The sequence below is a fragment of the Macrotis lagotis genome, chromosome 5 (assembly GCF_037893015.1).
Source record: "Macrotis lagotis isolate mMagLag1 chromosome 5, bilby.v1.9.chrom.fasta, whole genome shotgun sequence".
Taxonomy (NCBI): domain Eukaryota; kingdom Metazoa; phylum Chordata; class Mammalia; order Peramelemorphia; family Peramelidae; genus Macrotis; species Macrotis lagotis.
The window spans coordinates 147,346,135-147,367,711 of record NC_133662.1 but is presented as its reverse complement, the minus strand read 5'-3'; the positions used below and the strand labels follow the sequence as shown (position 1 = coordinate 147,367,711).

The following is a 21,577-nucleotide window of genomic DNA, read 5'->3' as shown; positions in this document are numbered from 1 at the left end:
GGAGGGGAGGAGGAGGAAGGCGCAGCTGACTAGGGAGGCGGGTCCTGCGGGCCGCAGCGGCTGGCGCGGTGTGCTGGGCCGGGGCGGGTGCCGGCCAGGTGGCTCTCCGGAGGACGCCGAGCCCCCCGCGGCCCCGGGCAGCGCGGCGGCGGGGCGGGAGCGCACGGCGGGGCGGCGTTATGCCGAGGCGGCCGCGCCGAGCCCCCGGAGCTTAGCGCCCCGCTGCCTGCCTTCCCCTCCGCTCCGAGCGAGAAACGCGGCCACGGAGGCGCCCGGGCGGGCAGACGCGCCGCCGGCCAGCGGCGGCCCCGCGGGGGAGAGAGCCGAGAGGCGGCGGCGCCGCGGCGGCGGGGAGGGCGCCGCGCGAGATGGGAGCAGCCTAGCCCGGCGGGCGCGGAGCAGCCCCGAGCTGCGGCCCGCCGGACGGGGCGGCTGGGCGGGGGACGCCGCCGCCCAGCCCCTGCCGGAGATGAGCGCGGAGGACGGCCAGGGCATCACGTTCCCCGTGCCCCCGTTCAGCCCCCCGGGCTTGTGCGCCTCCCCGGAGGGCGGCGGCGGCCGGAGGGCCGGAGGGGCAGCGGCGGCCGAGGGGGGTCCGCCGCCGCCGCCGCCCGCCGGCAGCTTCTGGAACGTGGAGAGCGGCGGCGCCTCTGCCCCCTGCCCGGGGGGCATCTCGGCCGCCGCGCTTGCCCCCGGCGCCCCGAGCGCCCCCCGAAGTCGGGGCAACGCGGGCGGCGGCCGCAGAACCACCGTCGCCTATGTGATCAACGAAGCGAGCCAGGGGCAGCTGGTGGCGGCGGAGAGCGAGGCCCTGCAGTGCCTGCGGGAGGCGTGCGAGGCGGTGGGCGCTGCGCTGGAGACCCTGCATTTCGGCAAGCTGGACTTCGGGGAGACCGCCGTGCTGGACCGCTTCTACAACGCAGGTAGCTGCCCCTCGCCTCCCCGCCCCCACTTTATTTTTTTCCCCCTTTGGCTTGAGCGGCTTCTGGTCCCTCTACAGAGAGGTGCCCCCCTGGGGTGTTAACGTAGCGCCTGAGGGGAGGGGGGCGTTTCTCCCTTCCTTGGGAATGTCAGAGAGGGAGCTCTCATTTTCTCCTCCCGGGCGACCCTAGGATCCTGAAGTTGAGGTGAGCTTTTGCTCTCTACCAACCTGTTTTCGCCCTGGGATTCCTAATTGAGTTTTCTCCCCTCACTTCTATCCCCATCTTTGCCGTTGATCTCACTATTTCTTTGGGTTTCAATAGACGTTTCCTCCTCTCGACGCCCTTTCCTCTAAATTTGGGGTATCTCCATCCGACCCACATAGACTTGACTTCACTGACAGCACCCACCTGGATGCTTGTATTGAAGACTTTTTTTTCCTTCCCGTCTCATTTTACCTTGAGTTTTGATTACATTTTAGCCACCCCACTTACTTGAGTTTTCCAAGTTTGCTCTCTAGGGCAGTTATGACATTGTAACAAACGCTGAAGTTTTCTATTGTCTTTGTTACATTGTTGGGGTCGGGGGAGAGAACCTGGTGTTGGGCCAAACAGTGTGTACTGCATTTTGGAACAGGTATCAATTTACACTTTGTTTAAAACGTTGATGACTATCATGAGGACCCAGATGAGATAAAATTGAGCCCTAAACAGTTGCTACCATAAACCCTTACAAAAATAATTTTATTTGCTATTCTAACACCTGCTACAGCAGTTTGAGAGTTGGGGGATTTGTTTAATGACTGAAGCTATTTGCCACCTCTTGATAAACTGAAATATTCGGAGTATTTCAGGAAAGTGTACATGGAATTTGCCTCCTGTGAACCTTTGAACATCATTACATTGTCCAGCGTGTCAACCCCTATGTTTACATTAATGTATCTGTGAGTTAAAATCTGATTAAGGCAATTTCAGTATTGTAAGTACCTAGTCTCTGTGCTTACATAAAAGGCTTTAGATTCTTGTCTTGTTTTCAGGCCTGTCTTTCCATTCAGCCTCTTCAAAAACACCTGAAGGGTGCTTATGTCAGTCTTGGAATTCAGCCACCTCTGATGTCTCAATAGTTCAAAAATAAGGGGAAAAAAAACTTCATCCTAGAAAAGACAGACTGAATAAAACTAGGTCTTTCTGGTTCTAGTATTTGTTAGAGAACCAGCCTGCAGAACTGAATATACATGCATTATAACTGGTTAGCTAAGTTACACAAACCTTAAAAAGAAAAAAAAATTCTAACTTTTATTTGGAACAATTTGGAAAATAGTGAAGAAGTAACTAAAGTACTGCAGAACAGGAAAGGACATTTTTTGCTATATTTAGTATTAGGTGATTTAAAAATCAGTTTCTACTTTATATTCTCCTTAAACTTAACTCCTAAACTAATCTTAATGAGATTATTTTTATTACTAATATTCTACCAAATACTGATTGATAGTTATTGCTAAGCGCAAAGAGACTGTATCCATTAGCATCATAGACTCATTATTCAGCCTTAATATGTTTGAAGTGTAGAATCCTACAGTATTTCTATGGGAAATGGTTTTCTTTGTTCCAACTTGGGATGTATTACAGGAATGTATTATTAAATGGTTAGGTTAAAGCTGGAAGGGGGCCTTTCCCTAGTTCTGTCTCATTTGTCAGATGAAAAAACTGAGGGTGAAGTGATTTACCCATGGTGAAGACAGAATGGTGGAATTGAGATAATAAATAACCCACTTTAATGCTTTTTTTGAAAACATCAGCTCTCTTGAACTTGAAAGTTGAATCTGCAGTTCTAAAGAAGTCCAGCAAAGGCAGTATGACGGCTAGAATTTAAATTACAGTCATTCTTAATATAATGCTAATTATAATTTAGAAGTATTTTATGGAAGTGCAGACATGCCTTGTATTACTCTTAGAGGAAGACTAGCTATATTTCCTGTTTTGCAAAATTGGAGAAAAAATTAATGGATTGCCTTTTATTTACTTGCATAAGTACATTCTTTAAATATAAGGGACTATTTTTAAAAATAGTTGTTTTTCCCCTATGTGAATATTATTTAACTACCATTCTAATTTTTCTGTCATTTTAGTTCAATTTTTGTAATTTTTTAAAACTATTATCAAACTTGTAATTTTTAAGAGGTGCAACTTTCATTCTTTTTGGAACAAGTATCATTTTACAGTGTCATCTGTTTTCTTTTCCAACATCTTTCCTGCCAGAATTCAAAGTTATTTCATCATTATTTTTTTTAGCTTTTATGTTGAAACTCCTGCTATATTATTGGTTTCAAGGAAATTTTCCATATTTACATGTTTAAGAAAATATCATTATAGAGACAGGAAATGCCATGGTAACAAACATTTTATTCAGTAGAATTCAGTGAATAGTTAGAAACACCATACTTTCTCCATATGCATGATGTACAATTTACAAATGGGCTGTGTTCTAAATTATTCAACAGAGATTTATCTAGGGCCTAGCCTGCTATATGAAGAGTACAGCGTTTTTGTCCTGAGGAAATTAAATGTTTAGCTGAGACCACCTTGCTTTCATAAGTATTTATAATTTGTTTCTAGAATTTTTTTAGAATGTTCTTTTTTTAAGAATTTTGAATTCATTTGCCCATTGAAAGAATGTTATAAATGAACACATATCTAAAGAAGACTATTTAACCTATAATGTGTTTGAAGTACAAAACATTTCTGTGGGAAATTGTTTTAACTTGTGAGGCCAGAAACATATCATTCCCTATCCCACCTCCAATGTACCCTAGCCCTAAGCAAGATTTCCCTAGTTCTGTGCTACAGTTCTTGGCTATCTTGGACCCCCCCCCCCCCAGAGTAGTGATTCTTGGGGAATGGGACCTGGGATGGGAGAGGTAGGAAGGTTGGAGTAGTGTCCATAAATGGAGAGAAGTATCCCTCTTTCCCCCCTCATTGCCTTCTCCCAAGATACTCTTGAAGAATCATCCAATATATATAAACTCCTTAGCATATTTTTTACCCTGTACCCTCTGTGTTTTTTTTTCTGCATTGAGTCTCAAGGATTCAATCACCTGTTTTCATTTATTATTGTTGTTCAATCATGTCCTACCATTTGTGTTTTCCTGGCAAAGATACTGGAGTGGTTTGCCATTTCTTTATCCAGCTCATTAGACAGATGAGGAAACTGAGGCAAATAGGATCATACAGCTAAGTGTTTGAGGCTGTGTTGGAATTCATGAAGGTGTTTCTTCTTTACTTCATGCCCTGCACTTTATCTACTGTGCTACTTAGCTGCCCTCATTTCTATTAACATTAGCTAAATGCTTTCAGCCAAGGTCTCTCTCTTCCCCTGGCCCTCTGAAAAATGGGAACCCTCTATCTTCTAGTCCCTGAAGCAAGCCCATGACCCTTTTTTTTTGTTCTTCTTTTACTGGGACCCACACTTTAGACTTTATTTGATCCATACTGTCATCCATCCATCTATATGTTCCTTCTGTCACTCAGGTCACAAGCCATCCGTGCCACCTCCTCCTGAGGAATTCCTGTCCTCATTTTCCATAAATTCAGAGTTTAATATTTTAATATAAATCTCCTAATAAAAACATCAGAGAAGCTAGGCTTTATTCCCCGTTAGCCCTTGACTTTCTAGGATATTTCTAACATTTCTGTAGAAGGAGATTTAGATCCAGACTATTTTAGAATTCTATGTTTTTGAATCCTTTGCCCCCGCCTCTACAATTTTTTTAAACATCTACAATAGAAAGAAATACCCAATGGTAATCAGATTCTCAAAGGAGCCCAATAGTCAAACTGTCCAAAAGCTTAAGGAAAAATCATTGGCATTGCACAGACCAAGCTTTCTCTATTGGTCTCTTCATACAGGAAAATAGCTACATGGTATTTAATGAATTATATGAAATTTTGAATTTTATGAATTTATGAAACGTGAATTTTGGCCTGGTTCATTTTGCATATGAGGAAACTGGGATCCAGAAAGGTTAAAAGACTTGTCCACGAACACACAGTTAAATGACAGAGGTGGAATATGAACCTGGGGGACTTTATATCCAGAGTTTTCTCATTATCCCAGCAAAACATTTTCTTTTTTTTCCCTCCTTTCCTCTTCTCTCCTGCCCCTACCTCAGCCACCTGCCATCTAACCTGAAGCCATAGATAGGAAATAGAGGGAATAGGAATAGGAAAAGGGATCATGGCTGGAGAGGTGGTATAAAATGAAGAAATCTTAGAGGCTCAGACTGTAATGAGAATTCTGCTGGTTTGGGAAGAAAGGGAAAAAGAATTCCCAGAAGATTCAGGGATGTAAAGTTAGTAAATTTTATTTGTGCATTTTTAAATATATTTGTTGCTATTGTTTGATTATATCTGACTTTTCATGGCTCCGTTTGGGTTTTTCTTATCAAAAATCCTGGAGTGGTTTACCATTTCCTTCGTCAGCTCATTTTACAGATAAAGAAACCAAAGCAATAAAATTAAGTGACTTGTCCAGGTCATACAGCTTGTAAGTATCTGAGGCCAAATCTGAATTCAGGAAAATGCAACTATTTGACTCCAGGTCCAGCACTGTGCCACATAGCTGCCCTGAAATAAAGTTTTATATAAATTATTATAGGAGATTTTTAACTGGTTTCCTACTCTTTTAATGACTCTTGTCTTGGGGCGGAAAACCCACTGAAATTTGGAATCAGACAACTTCAGTTCAGTTCCAAGTTCTGCTTGCTACTTACTACCTCTGTAATCTTGTGGAAGTCACATAACTTCCCTCGGCTTCAGTTTTCTCATCTGTAAAATGATAAAGTAAGACCGGATAGTCTTTAAGTTCCCTCCTGGACCTAAATCTAAGGACCTATGATATTTCATCAATTAACCCATTCTTATAAAGGGAATATACTACCTCTGTTTGAGAAGGAGCACTTATCTTGAAGGAACAATGAAGATTTTATCCTGGAGAGGAGGAGTTTGGGGGCCTGTCCCTCAGGTATCTGAAGGACTGTGTTGTGAATTAAATTTGTTTAGCATCACTAGAACTATGGACCAGTTGTAGCTTGATGAGAGAAAAACCTTCATTTGTTATGACTGTGATAAAAAAGATGTGTCTCTCTACTGTGGTAGAAGTTGTTTTTGTTATTACTTTTAAAATGTCAGTATTGTTTTGGAGGGACTTACTGGAGATTGGGTCTGGGAGGCCTTGAGAAGTAGTGAGTTTCCCATTACTAAAGTTCTCAAAATAGAAACTGCATGACCACTTTTGAAGGATAATTAAGAATTTCTTTTCAGATACAGGTTAGACTAAGATGATAACTTTCAGGGCCTTTCCAAATTGGAGTTTCTATGCTCTGGAATTATAAGTGAATTTTAAGCTTCTATTAAGGGTATAGGGAGAGAAAAGAAAAAAAAAATCATGAGTCATAAATTTGTAAGGGAAATCTCCTGTTATGATACTAACACATTATTCTCCCTCCTCAATTGCTCAGACTTACTAGTTTCCTCCCTTTTCTGGAGATGTTGAGTTGTAAAACTAATTTATTATGTCTGCTGGATTATTATAGGAGGAGGAAGGGAAAGAACAGAAACTGGTTTACAGGGTCATGTTTAATTATTCTAGTTACCCTTTTTTAATGGGAAAAGATGAATATTTATATCTTTTAAACTTTATTTTTAGTTAACAACAACATCCAAAGATCCATTCAAACCAGTGTGTGGCCAGTTCCTTGGAAGATAAGGATAGTAATAGAGAGCATGAGTGTCAAGAGAATATTTAACATAGTAAAGTCATTACTTGGCAGAATTAAGCACTGTATAACATAAAAGCATGATATAAACATTTCACAATAGCAAACATTCATGTTAAAAAAAAGTAAATTTTTCTACCTTGGTAATTAATCATATTGTAAAAACAAAAATCACCACAATGATGCATGCAGGAAGGAAATTATATTCCTTGCTACAAGTGTTTTTAAAAGGCCCTGGGGTCAATTAGTTTGGTGTTTCCCAACCTTTTTCAGTCTATGACCTGTTTAGAACCTGAAAAGGGGGTAGAATGTATAAAGGATGTCCAGATGGCTTGAGAATTCCTGTCTCGGGGCAGCTAGGTGACATAGTGGATAAAGCACTGTCCCTGGAGTCAGGAGTACCTGGGTTCAGATCCAGTCTCAGACACTTAATCATTACCTAGCTGTGTGGCCTTGGGCAAGCCACTTAACCCCTTTTTCCTTGCGAAAAAAAGAGAGAGAGAGAGAATACCTGTCTCTCACTGCATTATTCTCATGTCTGCACACAGCTCTCCTCCCTTTTTTCTCTACCTTGGCCCACTCCAATGATACCAAGCCCCTTCTCTACCATGAGTGGAAGTAACATTGTTCTGTACTGGGTACATTTAAAATACTGGAATGTTATAAACTAGATCTTTGGACAGTTGCTGCCAAGGGGGATTGAGACCCAAAGGCCAAGTGATTGATTCATTAACTTGTGAACATTAGGAAGTGAATAATTGGCAGCTGGGTCAGTAGCAGGTGTGAGATGGTAATTAGGCACATGCAACGTTAGTCTTTCCAGCTCTTCCAATGGGGAGAAGGAAAGCCTGCCAGGAGTTGGAGTGTGAGCTCTGAAACTGGAAAAGGCAGTCAGTTCCTAGCAGTGGGGGAAAACACTACCAGTGATAGGTTGATGGAGGGATGTGAAATATGCAGCCATTTAGAGCTATAAGGAGTAGGTTTAATTAGAGGTGAAGGAGCTGAACTTCACTTGAAGCTGGAGTTCTTGGACCCCTTAGTGATCTGGGGGGCAGTTATCATTGCTCTGTGAAATTGTGATGTGAAAAAATGAGTTATTTTTCTTAATCTCTAACTGAAATTTAGTGTTTCCTTCAATTATGAATTTTAAAAAACACCATGATTCAGAGAAAGTTTCTAAAGACCCTGTAAGAATGTCAGATGGGTCTGTGACATACTCACAAAATTTAAAATGCTTAATCTTAAAGGTCAAGATAGTTACCTGTCTGTAAACCAAGCTTCTGGCCTAAATAGAGGTTCAGGAAAGGACAAGAATTGTTGTGGTCCAATTTTGCCCAACTCAACATGACCCCATGGACTTGGCATAGATACTAGAATGGTTTGCCATTTCCTTCTCTGAGGGGCAAGAATAGAATTAACTATTTCCCTTCCTATATTCAAAGCCAGATTGACCTACTTTCTATTCTGTGGACTGATCCTTCCATCTCGCATCATGTTTCCCAGACTTGGAATTTCTTCTTCAATCAATCATCAATCAATAGATTTTATTAAGCATTTACTAGAGACTAGATACTATGCTAAGCGTTCTATTACCTTTACTCCTTAGAAACCTCAGTTTGTTTCATGACTCAACTTGGATACTATTCTCTGCTTAGGTTTCATTCTTTTCCTCTTAGTTCTTTATGCTATCTTCCTCCTAAAATTATCTTGTATATCTGTGAAAGCTACAGAGAACAATTGAAAGAGTGTCAGATTTATAGGTTCAGATCTCAATTCTGCCATTAGAGGCCTTTGGGTAGACCATTGGAGCTGAAGACAGGAAGACCTAATATGAAATTTTGTCTCAGACCCTGGGCAAGTCTGCCTTAGTTTTCTAAACTGTAAAATGGGAGTAATAGTAGCACCGAAATCCCAGAGGTTTTGTGTGGATTAAATGAGATAATATTAGCAAAATGCTTAGTACTGTGTTGGCACATAGTAGTTGAAGAAACACTTTTCTGTTACCTCCCCTCCCCTCCATTCCCCTCCTTCCCCTATATGACTTCAGGAAAAATCACTTCACCTCTGTCCCAGTTTCCTTGACTATAAAGCGAGGATAAAATTATTATTATTTGTAGTATTTTCCAGTCACTTTAACCTCCCTGGGCTTCAATTTCTCCTAAAAATTAGGGGGCTGAACTAGATGAACTAAGGTATCTTTTCCAGCTTTCTAAGTAGTCTCCCTATCTCATTTCTTCCCATTCCAATTTATTTTTCACTTTAATGGCTTGACTAATTTTTCTAAATAGTGGATTTGGCTGTATCAGCCTTGTTCTTCGTGAGCTCCAGTGGCTTCCTGTTATCAACAGAGTTATATATAAAATCCCCCACCATTTAAAGCTCTTCATAACCTACTTTCCAGTCTTTCTATACTTCATTCCTTTATATACTGTCATTCAGTTAGGTGACTATTTGTAGTTCCTGGACCACTAGAAACTCCGTTTCCTGTTGTCATACCTTTGTGTTGGCTATTGCTATCCTTGGAATGCTATCCCTCTCTGAAATTACTTCCTGTCTACCCCAATGGATCTTCTGCAAAGGTAGATATGTCCTATATAAGTTGTATATACATATGTAATACATATGTATACAGGCACACACACGAACACACACACACACACCCATATATGTACTTATACACAAAACTCTTTGAGAGTGGGATCTGTTTTGGTCTTTCTTTCTATCCCCATCACTTAGCACAGGATATAGCATCTAACAAAAACTTAATAAATGCTTGCTGACTGACTGATTTCTCCAATTACTCCCTGCCCCATGTGGTCCCTTTGGAATTGAGCCATTCCTTTATAATAACAACTACAATCACAGCAGCAGTTAAGAATTGATACAGTCACTGTGTCTGACAGTGAATACATCACTCCATCCCCCCCATCAATCCTCCCTCCCTCTTCTTCCTTTTTTTACCTCTGCAGAGAGGCGAGAGATCCCATAATTCTTGGTATAGGTTTTTTAGCTTTAGTTCTTTCCCTATTGAATTAAAAGGAGAGGAGTTTGATGATATTCAGCCCAGAATTCAGCCCAACCAGTTTCCCATTTCAACTGGTGCCTATGGTAGACTGGTATGAATATTGAGAAAGAGAAAGAAGAAATCTTTTGGGAAGAGGGTTTGGGGGCTCATCTGTAGAAGTGATCTTTGGCTTCCCAAGGATGTTTCTGGATAATCACCACCTTCATTCTTCACCTTCTCTTAGTTAAAAAAAAATTGGTAAAAAACAGGAAACCCAAGTGTTGTGATAAAGTGATAAGCCAAAAAATGCTGGCCAGGAAAGAGTAGATAAAGCTACTGAGGCCAGGATCAGAGTTTTGATTCCCTCCTGTCACCCTTTTAGCAAATCTCTGCTATAGTGGTCTAGACTATATAGTTCTAGCCGACTGGTTCCCAGATTCACAACTTGTTAATTAACCAAGGGGAAAAAATGAGAGTAGATGGGTCAACACACCAGCTTTAAGCACTGTCCTGCCAGAGTTGAGAATAGGAGTAAGATAGGCAGCCTGATTAGATAAAGATGTGGGGTGGAAAATAAGGAGTGCATTGATATGGAATTATTTCTATAATTGCAGGGCTGTTCATTCATTTTTATTTGCCCCTTCCTCACCCCATTTCTGATTTGTTGTTAAAATAAGTCTCCCTCATTGCTCCAAAAGATTTCCTGGTATAAATATTCTTTCTCTGTTCTGGGAGCTAGTATTAAAGAATTTAATACTATCATTTTTCTCTCTATTTTCTAGTCTTAAACTTAAGCTAGAGACAGTATTCTGGCAACAACTTATTGTGTGATCTTAGAGAAATTCCTTAACCTCTCTCTCCCTTAGTTTCTTCTGTAAAATGAAGGGAATGAACTATCTTTCTTTGGAAATGTACCTTCTTCATTCAGTCATTATGTTACAACTTTATAGTAAACTCACAAACTATCAAAGGCTAAGTGTGTGTGTATATGTGTGTATACATATATATATATATGTAAAAATATAGCAAATGTGCATATCTGTATATTTCAGCATAGTTAATTTCTCTCTATACTAAGTGTATATATAGTATATAGAGACAAAAAAAGGAAGGTGCAAAGGTATAGGAGGGAACTCCTTGACTTGCCTGGTAAGTGTCTGAGACTAGATTTGAAGTCAAGAAGATAATTCTTCCTGACTCTAGGTCTGGCACTCCCTCCACTTTGTCACCTAGCTGCCAGCTGATATGCCCAAGCAGCTTTAGTCTTAGAGTTCTGGTTCCTTTCTTTGCGGAGGTTGCCTCTGCTCATATTTTGACAGTCCCAGCTCCATGTGTCTTTCAGCTTCTGCAAGTCTTATCAGGAATTGAATTCCCCTTTTGAGTCTCTCTTAAAAACACTGTCCTGATTTTTATAGGTCATCTGTGGAAGTGTAGCCTGTTGTTCCTAATCTTATGGTGTGGTTTCCTATCTGCCCTCATGGGACCTTATAAAGGAATCTATTTTTAGTTAAACATCTCATCATTAGGGTTATGAAAGACTTGTTTTTGGTCCAGATTTCTGATTTCATTCACAGTAAGGAAACTTCTTCTGCCAGTACTTATTGGTACTCTATCATACCGATACTTTGTAGTTTAGTGGCACCTGGGGATACTAAGAGGTTATGTGACTTGGCCAAGTTCACACAGTCAATATGTGATAGAACCTAGGTCTTCTTTTTTTATTTTTTAGGTTTTTGGAAGGCAAATGGGGTTAAGTGGCTTGCCCAAGGCCACACAGTTAGGTAATCATTAAGTGTCTAAGACCGGATTTGAACCCAGGTACTCCTGACTCCAGGGCCAGTGCTTTATCCACTGCGCCACCTAGCCGCCCCGAACCTAGGTCTTCTTGACTACGAGATAGACTTTCCATCCATTATGACATACTGCTCCTCTTTTAATTCTTATTCTTGAGGTCTGTCCTTATTAATAGCAGAATATACTGATCTCCATGGAGTACAAGTATTTATATTTTGATGGATCAGGCCAGGTCACATTTTAATCCAAAACTCAGACTCTCTAGTGGACAGTAACATTCAGGCAATGCAATTTTTAAGTCTTGCCTTTGACAGCATAGACCTTGTCTTGCCTCAAAAGTGCTCTGTTTCTGGAAGCTTGGTAACATCTTTAAAAGCAAAAAGCTAGCATTAGTAGTAATGAGACTTAACTCGTGACTTCTGTTGCCTAGCAGACTAAAATTTTATTTGAAATTTTAAATTAAAAACAAAACAGCAGCCTATCTTTGACAACACTAATTAGGGAACAGAGACTAAGCCAAATTAACATTTATTGAGTATTTACATTCTATAAGTCTCCCTGATAGAACCTGAACAGAATTATGGTTAAAGAATGAAATTCCTGCCTTCCTTTCCCTTAAATTGAGTTATAGATTAACTAAATAAAACATTATTCCCTCCCCACAAAGAATTTACAATAAAATATAATCAAGGGTACATGGATTTAACAATCAAAGAATGTACCACAACATATTTTGGGATTAATCTGCATTATTGGCATTTTCTATCTTATTTTCTTACATCTAGACAAGCAAAAAAAAAAAACAGTAAAAGAAGTAGCATTTGCTGATATCTGAGGTGTAAATACCCCCAAAATTTAACAATCTGCTCTTTCAAGGGCTACTCTGAGCTATCTTCAGCACACCATTGGAAAGATGAGTTCCTAGTAAGAATGATATTTTTTTCGTTGATGATTTTTTTAAGGTTTTTTGCAAGGCAAGGGGGTTAAGTGACTTGCCCAAGGTCACACAGCTAGGTAATTATTGATGATGCTTTTTTGAAAAAGAGATGATGCTTATGATGGAGAATACAGTTGTGAGAGGACTTTAAATGTAAAGTGCCAGATGAAAGTTAGGAGATCCTCTGTTCCCATTTAATTTGACATATGAAAGTAATGATTCAGACATTTACAATTCAAAGCAAAATCATTTTCTATTATATACATGGACCTTTATTAAGGTATATGATTCTAGGTCAGATGCTTTGAACTTTAAAGAGGTTTTCAGATTTTATCCTTTTTTATTTAGGGTTTTTTTACAAGAAAAATGGAACCCCATTGCCCAAGGCCACACAGCTACGTAATTATTAAGTGTCTGAGGCCGAATTTGAACTCAGGGACTTCTCTGACTCCAAGGTCGGTGCTCTATCCACTATGCCACCTAGCTGTCCCCAGATTTTATCTTGTATAGAATTTTGTGCTATTGAATGTTATTTGAAAAAAGTTGGGTGATGGCCTAATATTTGGAATTCTTTCTTATGCAGTTATTTTTCTTGTAATGGAATTTGACCAGTATTTCTTTTCAGTAGACTGATAAACTGTTACTTCAGTTGGTATGGTGTAATATAAGAATCACTGAATTTTAGTAGAAGACCTGAATTTGAATCTCTGTTTTGCTACTTCCTACCTGTATGATCTTAGCCAAATCACTTAACCTCTCTGATCCTCAGTTTCCTCATTTGTAAAAGGGAGGGTTTGGAATAGATGACCTCTATATGATATATGATATAAAAAGTATTGTATAGGACAATATGGCATAGTAAATGGAAAGCCTATCTTGTAGTCAGGAAGACCTGGGTTCCATCACATACTGACTGTGTGAACCTCGACAAGGGTTTGGAATAGATGACCTCTATACAATATGAAATCTAAATAAGCTCTAAAATCTCAAGCCTATTCCTTTTTTCTTCCTACTGTAGATTCCAATGTTAGAAGTGGTTATTGCAGTCTTTTATTTTTTTCTTAGTTTTGCAGAGTATGTTATTATTTTTCTGATTTAGTATTTATTATATCATACATTTGATCATTAAACTCCAGTGCTTCTTGTATTGGTGATATCTGAAAAATGTGGGAAAATTAAATAGTCAGAATCTGAGTTATGTACCAGATCTTTGAAGGAACAAGCTATTGCAGAATTTATTTGACCTAAAACTGATAAAAGATCCTGGAGCCATAATTTTATAAATTTTTTTGTTATAACCAAAGTTTTTAAGTCAATATAAATACTGTATTTCTATATAAATCATTATCTTCCCCCCCCCAATAATTTAGATTACTTAGAACTAGTTTTGTGTCTCCCAACTTGTAAGAGTTTTTACATGGAGAGATAGTATGGGATAGTGGATAAAATATTTCTAAACTTGGTGCCAGAAAGACCTGGATTTCAGTGCTGCTTTTGAAATTTACTATGTGATCTTAGGCAAGTCATTTTCTCTTTGTGAGTTGTTTCCTCAACTTTAAAATGGGTATGACACTTGTATTTATTGCATGAGGTTGTTTTGAGGATCAGTGACATGATAAATGTAAATTATTTTAGAAAGTTTAGAGTACCCTGTCAGTATGAATTATTAATATTGTTGCATGAAGTTATTTCAAGAAAAATAAAGAGCTCCATTGAGTTTGTAATAACTGAAACCTTCAGATGGTGGAATTTTATGGTCACAATTCTATATCTTAGTTCGCTTCCTGATACCACAGCCTAATATTTACTCTCTATGAAAAATTGGGAGAGGTAGGAATCTGAGTATGTGAAATGGGAAACTGGTTTTTAAAATTTTTATCTTTTTCACATTTATCTTTTTTATCTGTGTAGTGAAATGCAGCAAATGTAATAACATTTGCATTGCAATGAAATGTAGTTTTTCAGTGCCCACAGTAAATATTTGTTTGGGAGACTTGGGGTCCAATTTCCTTGGCAAGACCCCATAGAAGTTCGAAAACATTGTTCTAGCTTGCACGTGAGTTGGGACACACCTGTTTGACTTGAATTTCTTGCCAAGCAACTCAGCACTGCCAGTATCTTGTTCAACTAACTAAAATGCATTTAATTATTGGTAAACCCAAAACAGAAATGGGCAGGAAATTCTTGCTTACTATCATAATCTTATTCTAGAAGCTTCTCTTTTCAGGTTTGTGGGAAATTCATTGACATTCAATGAAAACCATGCAAGGATTGAATATGCTGGATTTTAGGGGATCAAGTCATAAGTCATCCTGCTTGTTGACACTTTTTCTAAGATCTGAAAATTCAGATTATGGCTCTTTGCATATTTTAGACTTTCTGTATAATTACCACTCCCAGTCTCTGAAGGATACTTCATCTGGGCAAACTAGGAGGTAGGGATTATAGTTAGACCAACGTTTCTCCAACTGTGACATCTTATCAATTATACATATTCATTTTGGTTGTATCATTACATTGTGTATAGGAGTGGGCCCAAAAGGTAATAATAAAATTTTTGTTTTCAGAAATTCTGAAGAGTTTAGAAGCAAAGTTATTATAGTTAGGCGAATGATGAAAAATTTCAACCTTTTAACATTTATAAATATTTTCTAAGAAAAAAATGTTAATCAGTGACAAAATCAGGGCTTAAGCAAAGTACAGAGAGGTCACAAAATATTTAGTTCTTTGATTCATAATCTTCTTTTTAACATGGTGAAAATGTATCATTTTATGTAGAGACTTTGTATATGTCTGAGTATTAGTTATACTTATAAACAATCCAGCTTCACAGATACCTGTCTTCCCCTACGAGTTTTTAAAACTTGGCTATGATATCTTTGACAGAACTGAGTACTGCTAACATAGTTCTACTCACTTTGATCACATATCCTACACATAGCATTTTGCGAAGGAAACTAATAATGGAAAAATGTTAGAATCCCCCCCCCCGACTGTTCAATTAATTGAATAACTTGTAGGATCATAGATTACCATCCAATTTTGAGACCTGCCCCTACAATACCAGAGTTATGTAGGGGTTCCAGGCATCTCTCTTCCCTTATCCCTGATGCCTTGATCTGTTCTTGAATTTCTGAGTTCTTTTGAGCTTCTTGAAGGGGGATTAATAGAGCAAAGACTAGCAATTGCTGAGTGAGGAAGTTCCCCATAAAGTTTCTGGGTTACCACAGTCTCATGTCAGTTATTATGAGTCACCATCATTATCATGAAGGAAAAAATGCTGAATATCCACTAGCTTGAGAAAATCAGGTATACAACTATGGAGGCATGTTCTTTGTTAATGATTATCTGATATATTATCTGATATATTGTATGAGTAGTTCAAAGATATAACTATGGAGGCATGGTCTATGTCAATGATTAGTGGAAATGAAAATGTATTTCATATCACAGTATCCACAGTTGATATTCCCCAGTAGATAGAAGTGAGGTGATGACCATGAATAGATCACTAGTTCCCTGTCAATGCTTCTTTCTCTGTCTCTCTCACTTTCTTCTATTTCTTTGACTTAAGTATCACAGCTCCAAACTTTTCACCTCCAGTATATCTCAGGAGACTTCATCCAACCAGAATCTATGCTTTCTGGCTGTCCAGAAAGATGTGTCCAGGTGCCAGGTATCCAGGGACTTGTGGATAAAATGAATCTGATCTGGAAGTGAACATTACTGACCTGGGAGTTTTGCTAACTACCAATTATATGTATATGAGCAGCTGATGGCACATGGGATAGATAAGGCTAGAGCTGGGAAGACTTGAATTCAAATGTGCCTCAGATACCTACTAGTTGTGTAATTCCAGGCATATCCTTTAATCCTGTTTGCCTCAGTTTCCTCATCAATCAGTGAGCTGGAGAAGGGAATGGTAACCACTCCAGTACCTTTGCCAAGACATGAAAAATCAGACATGACTTGAACAACAATTACACTATATAACCTAAAACAATTTCCCTAAGACTTCTGTTTGATTTTGTAATATATTATATTGAATTCTTACTCAGTTTATTTTAATAATTGCTTTTTTCTCATTACAATATTAAAATTAATGCAGTCCCTAAGTGAATATTAATAATAAAAACTCATCTTTATAGTATTTCAATACTTAGAAAACTGCTTTTTTTTTACAACAGACCTTTGAAATAGGCAGTAGGAATATTCTACACTTTTTTTGCAGGAGAAGATCCATGAGAGCTTGTAAGCACCTTTTCTGAATTCACGCAGAAAATGCAAATTGGATCTGGGACTGGAACTCAATTTTCTGACTCACAGAGTTCTTTTTGCTACACGGCACTGCTTTACTAGAGGGGAAGCACACAGGAATATGGCGACAGTCAATGGGGAACAGCCAGTCTGTAGATTAAAATTTTGGTCTTGGATAATGCACCAAGGAGATAAAAGTATTTGAGAATTGATTATATGTTGTATTTTGAAGCTCTTACCTCTTCTGTAGACTGATTTTTCTTCGATTTCTATTCTAAAGTACATTTTTTGGTCACTTTTTATCTTATCTTTCATTTTATTTAATATGGGTTTTATTACCTTAATGGTAATAAAGGCCCTAACTACCTGTCTTCCTCTTTTATTACATAAAAACTTTATCCTTTCAGATTTGTTTGTTCTGGTCACTCTACTCCATGGTTAAAGCCTTCTGTTCTAACCAGGTTTTATACAGAAATTTTATGATCTGATTTCCTTCTCTTATCAACACCTGAATCTGATTTGAATTCTAGAACTCTTGAAGATTTCAGTTCCAGGCCTCACCCACAATTTTGACCTGGATGACCAGAGGCATGGCAGTCTCAGAAACACATCAGTTTTTCACTCAGATGATTGTTTCAGGTTGTGATAGAGGTAGAACTGTTTAGTGGAAAGGGCTTGAGTCTAGGATGCAGAAGACAGATAATGGCCAGGGAAATCTGAGTTCAAGTTCAGCTGCATATATTTCCTAGTTGTATAACCCTAGGCAAGTCACTTAATCCTTTTTGCCTCAGTTTCCTCATCTCAAATGAGCTGTAGAAGAAAATGGCAAACCATTCCAGGATCTTTGCCAAGAAAACCCCAAATGGGGTCATGAAGAGTTGGACATTACTGAAGCAACAGTCTTAAGGCAGATCATTTCACCTTGCTAGCCCCCCATTTTCTCATCTAATGTACCCATTTACCTCTAGTATTCTTTAATTCTAAATCCTGAAGCAAATCCTTTATAACCCCATCTTTATTATTCTATAAATAATGTTATGAATAATAATGGCTGTCATATATGTAGTCTTTTAAAGTTTTCAAAGTACTTTATAAACATTGCCTCTTTTTATTCTAACAACCACCCCAGGAAGTTGGTGCTATTATTTCTCTCCATTTAACAGAAACTGGGGTAGGCAGAGATTAAGTGACTTATCCATGATCACATAGTATCTGAAGTATAATTTGAACTCAGATCTTTCAGTTACCAGGTCAATATAGAGAATGCAAAGTGGCCCACTGAATAGAGTACTGGGCCTGGAGCCAGGAAGACCAAGTTCATATCTTGTCTTCTGACACTAGCACTGGTTCTCCAGTGTTGTTGTGAAGATCAAATCATATAATATTTGTAAAGCACTTTACAAATCTTAAGGCACCATATTGCCATTATTACAATTTGCCATTGTTATCCTTTCTCTGAAGTTAGATATCAAGAGTAGAATTATTTTGTGGAGATAATTTCATTTAGAAAGCAGTATTTCCTGTTACCTCAAAAGCCTTTAGTTTATTTTTGTTTTTATTATCATTATTACTTATTTACAATATATATTAATTATATACATTATGAAGAAGAGGGTTAGAACTGAGAGGTGTTACCAAGAGTTCAGTTCAGGACCAGTGTGTAAATTGTTGGAATCTTGTCCTTTATGTTTCAACCTTGAGAAGGATTGAATGGATAAGGCAAGACAGTCACACAGTCTTTCATAGAATCTCTAGGCTCCAGTCTGTGATTTATTCTCCTCTGTCTGCTCTCAAAGTTAAAAATTTCAGTTTTTGACTCATGTTAGGCATCAAACTTTTATTTACCACACAGCGAATCTACTATAATTGCCTTTGCAAAGCAGATACTTTCCCCATTAGCCTCAGAGAAAAGTATAATCAATTCTTGAGCCATATGCTGTACCTAATATGTTGTCATCATGGAAACTCCTTCCTGACTCCCTTAGATTGTGCACTTAGAATGTAAACTTGAGATTAATATGCTTTATCATTAGATCCAAGTCATGATAGAAATGTTTTGCACAATTAGCACCCCATGAGCAGAAGCTAGTGTGTTGGGTATGATTCAAAATTTAGTTAAGATCCCTCACTATCATGGAAATTCCAGTCCATTTTCGCTTCTCCTTTGAAGGTCTGTATTCTCTCATTAAATTGTTGCTAAATCAATCACATCCTGTTAGTGATGTGTGAGCATTAAGTCTACAGTGGCGTAATCCAGGGATCTGTGCTTGGTCTTGTAATCTCTTTATCATTGAGTTGGATATAGACAGAGATAGCAAGCTTATCAAATTTTCAGATGGCACGGAATGGGGAAAGGGTAACTGACAGTATGGATCCAAAAAGACCTCAACTAGCTAGCACATTGGGCTGAACTGAAGAAGATGACATTCCCTAGGGACTAATGTAAAAGTCTTGCAAGCACTTGACTACATAGAGTCCCACAAATAAAAGATGAAAGAGTCTGGAAGAGGTCCAGAAGCTTTAGGGAACTCCAAGTTCCATGTGTCAGTGGTGGGCAGGATGTAGCAGCTAAAGGAAGCTGATGTGGTTTGGGAAGGAAATTAGGAGGGGGAAATAACTTCAAGGAATAGGGAGGTGGCTGTTCCATAGTCTTTGCTTTTTAGATATGACTTGAAATATGGCTTTTAGATCTGAATATCATGATTCTAGAATGACATTGATGAACTAAATATGTCCAGAGGGCAGCCAACAATGATGAAGGACCTTGAGTCTGGCTGAAGGAACTGGAGGGGTTTGACCTTGAGAAGGAAAGGATGTAATAGATATCAAGGATTTGAAGATCTGTCACGTGGAAGAGGGTTAGAGGAAAGAAAAAGGAGTGGTCAGTCAGTAAGCATTTATTTATTAAGAGCCAACTGTTAGCCACTGTGCTAAGTCCTAGGGGATACAAAGAAAGGTGAAAGACAGCCCCTGCTCTCAAAGAGTTTATAATCTAAAGGAGTAGGCACATTTAAGTTTGAAGTCAGGAAAAAACTTCCTAGTTGCTATCCCAAAGTGTAGTGAATAATCTGCCTTAACAGTAATGGGTCCTCCCTTCCAGAGAGGTCTTTAAACAGAGACTGTATGAACACTTGTCAGTGATGTTATAGTGGAAATTCTTTTATGTACAGGTAGAACTAGATGGTTGATGAAGGCCTTTCCCAAGTCCTCAAATTCTGTGATTCTGTTCTTTAAAACAATCAGCTAGCTTCAAATCATCTTCAACTCAAGTTTTGTACTAATTCAAAGTAATAAAGATGAATCTGGCTATCTTGGTCCTTTTTTTTTCTTGTAAAAAGTACAGGATAAGGGAGGATTTAAGTATGGCTCTTTCTTGAAATGATGGTTGAGGTGGAGGGAAAGATGGATCAATTAGATTACTTCTCACCATCTCTTATATCAACCAATTAGATATTTATTATCTATTTGGTATTAAGAGGTACAGTCTTTACTTATAATGATCTTAGAAATGGAATTCTCATTACTTTTTTTTCTGATGAAATTTTCACATTTACTATGAAATGTTGTGGATATAGTCCTGATAAATATAATCTCTCTAAATATTGATAGGTTTCACTCCACATTTATATTAAATAATATATGTGCCCTGGAGGAACTTCTAATCTAGGACCACTATTTCAGGAAAGCCCAGTTATACCTCACTTCATTCTGAACCTCACCATTTATCCCTTCTACAAACTTCTCCTATTCAAATAACCTTCCTTCCTGTTCTGGAGTTCTGGGACCATAATTACGATCCTATGAACTTGACCATTGCTCCTATATAAGATGTGCCAATTTACTATCCCATCTCCTTACTCACTATGCCTATAAATTTCATGACCACTGTGTGTGTGTGTGTGTGTGTGTGTGTGTGTGTGTGTGTGTGTGTATTTTTTCCTTCATTGGAACACAAGATGCTTGAAAACAGAGACTATCTTATCTTTTGTCTTTGTATCCTCACATGCACAGTATTTGGTACATAGTGTTTAATAAATGCTTTTTCATTCATTTATTCAACTGAATTTTAACTGCTGGAGGCAGTCCTTTAATTCTTCACTAACTGAAGGCATCCCATCACCTAGAGTAGCTGCCCCAGTCATTTTCTTCTTGCCTCCAACCTTGCACACTAATCCTCAACCTCCTCACTGCAAGTTTCACTTTGTACTTTACTGAGAAAATAGAGGCTCTTTTGCCATGAGCTTTCTTATCTCCTTCTATACCTTGAAGTCACTTGCTATTTTCTTCCATCATCTCTTCCTTTTTTCCTCTCTCTAATCAACAGAAAGCCTCTTTCCTCACCAATCTCTGCCCCTTTACCTGTGTTCTTGATCCCTTCCCCTTCCGTCTTTTCTAGCAGCTTTTCTCCCACAATTATTTTTTCTTTCTCATTTACAATTTCTCCTCATCCATCTCCTTCCTTATATATAACTAAACCATACTTAAATAGCATCCTTCATCCTTAAACATCCCTCACTTAACCTTACAATACTATATTATAGTCCTGATAAGTCAAAAGACATTTATTTATTAAGTGGCAGGCACTGTCCAGACTTCTAGGAAAAAGCTCTCCACTGTTGCCTTCATTTACTCTTTTCTCAATTCTTTTTTTTTTAGGGTCTTTTTTTTTGCAAGGCAGATGGGGTTAAGTGGCTTGCCCAAGGCCACACAGCTAGGTAATGATTAAGTGTCTGAGACCAGATTTGAACCCAGGTACTCCTGACTCCAAGGCTGGTGCTTTATCCACTAAGCCACCTAGCCACCCTCTCTTCTCAATTTTTAATCTCTTGAAATCTGGTTTCTGACCTCATCTCTAGGAAACAATTTCTGTTTTTCAAAATTTTCAGTGTTC

At 38.7% G+C, this 21,577-nt stretch overlaps 1 protein-coding gene across 2 annotated transcripts in view; it reads left to right on the top strand.

The window, feature by feature from the left end:
* The first annotated feature begins 454 nt into the window (after nt 1-454).
* The window catches only part of MAP3K5 (mitogen-activated protein kinase kinase kinase 5), a 280,602-nt gene continuing 259,479 nt past the window's right edge, over nt 455-21,577 (top strand). For both annotated transcript variants that reach the window (XM_074187670.1, XM_074187671.1), the window contains exon 1: nt 455-923. In XM_074187670.1, the coding sequence (XP_074043771.1) occupies nt 470-923 (454 nt within the window). In that variant the 5' untranslated portion in view covers nt 455-469. The remainder of the gene's footprint in view (nt 924-21,577) is intronic.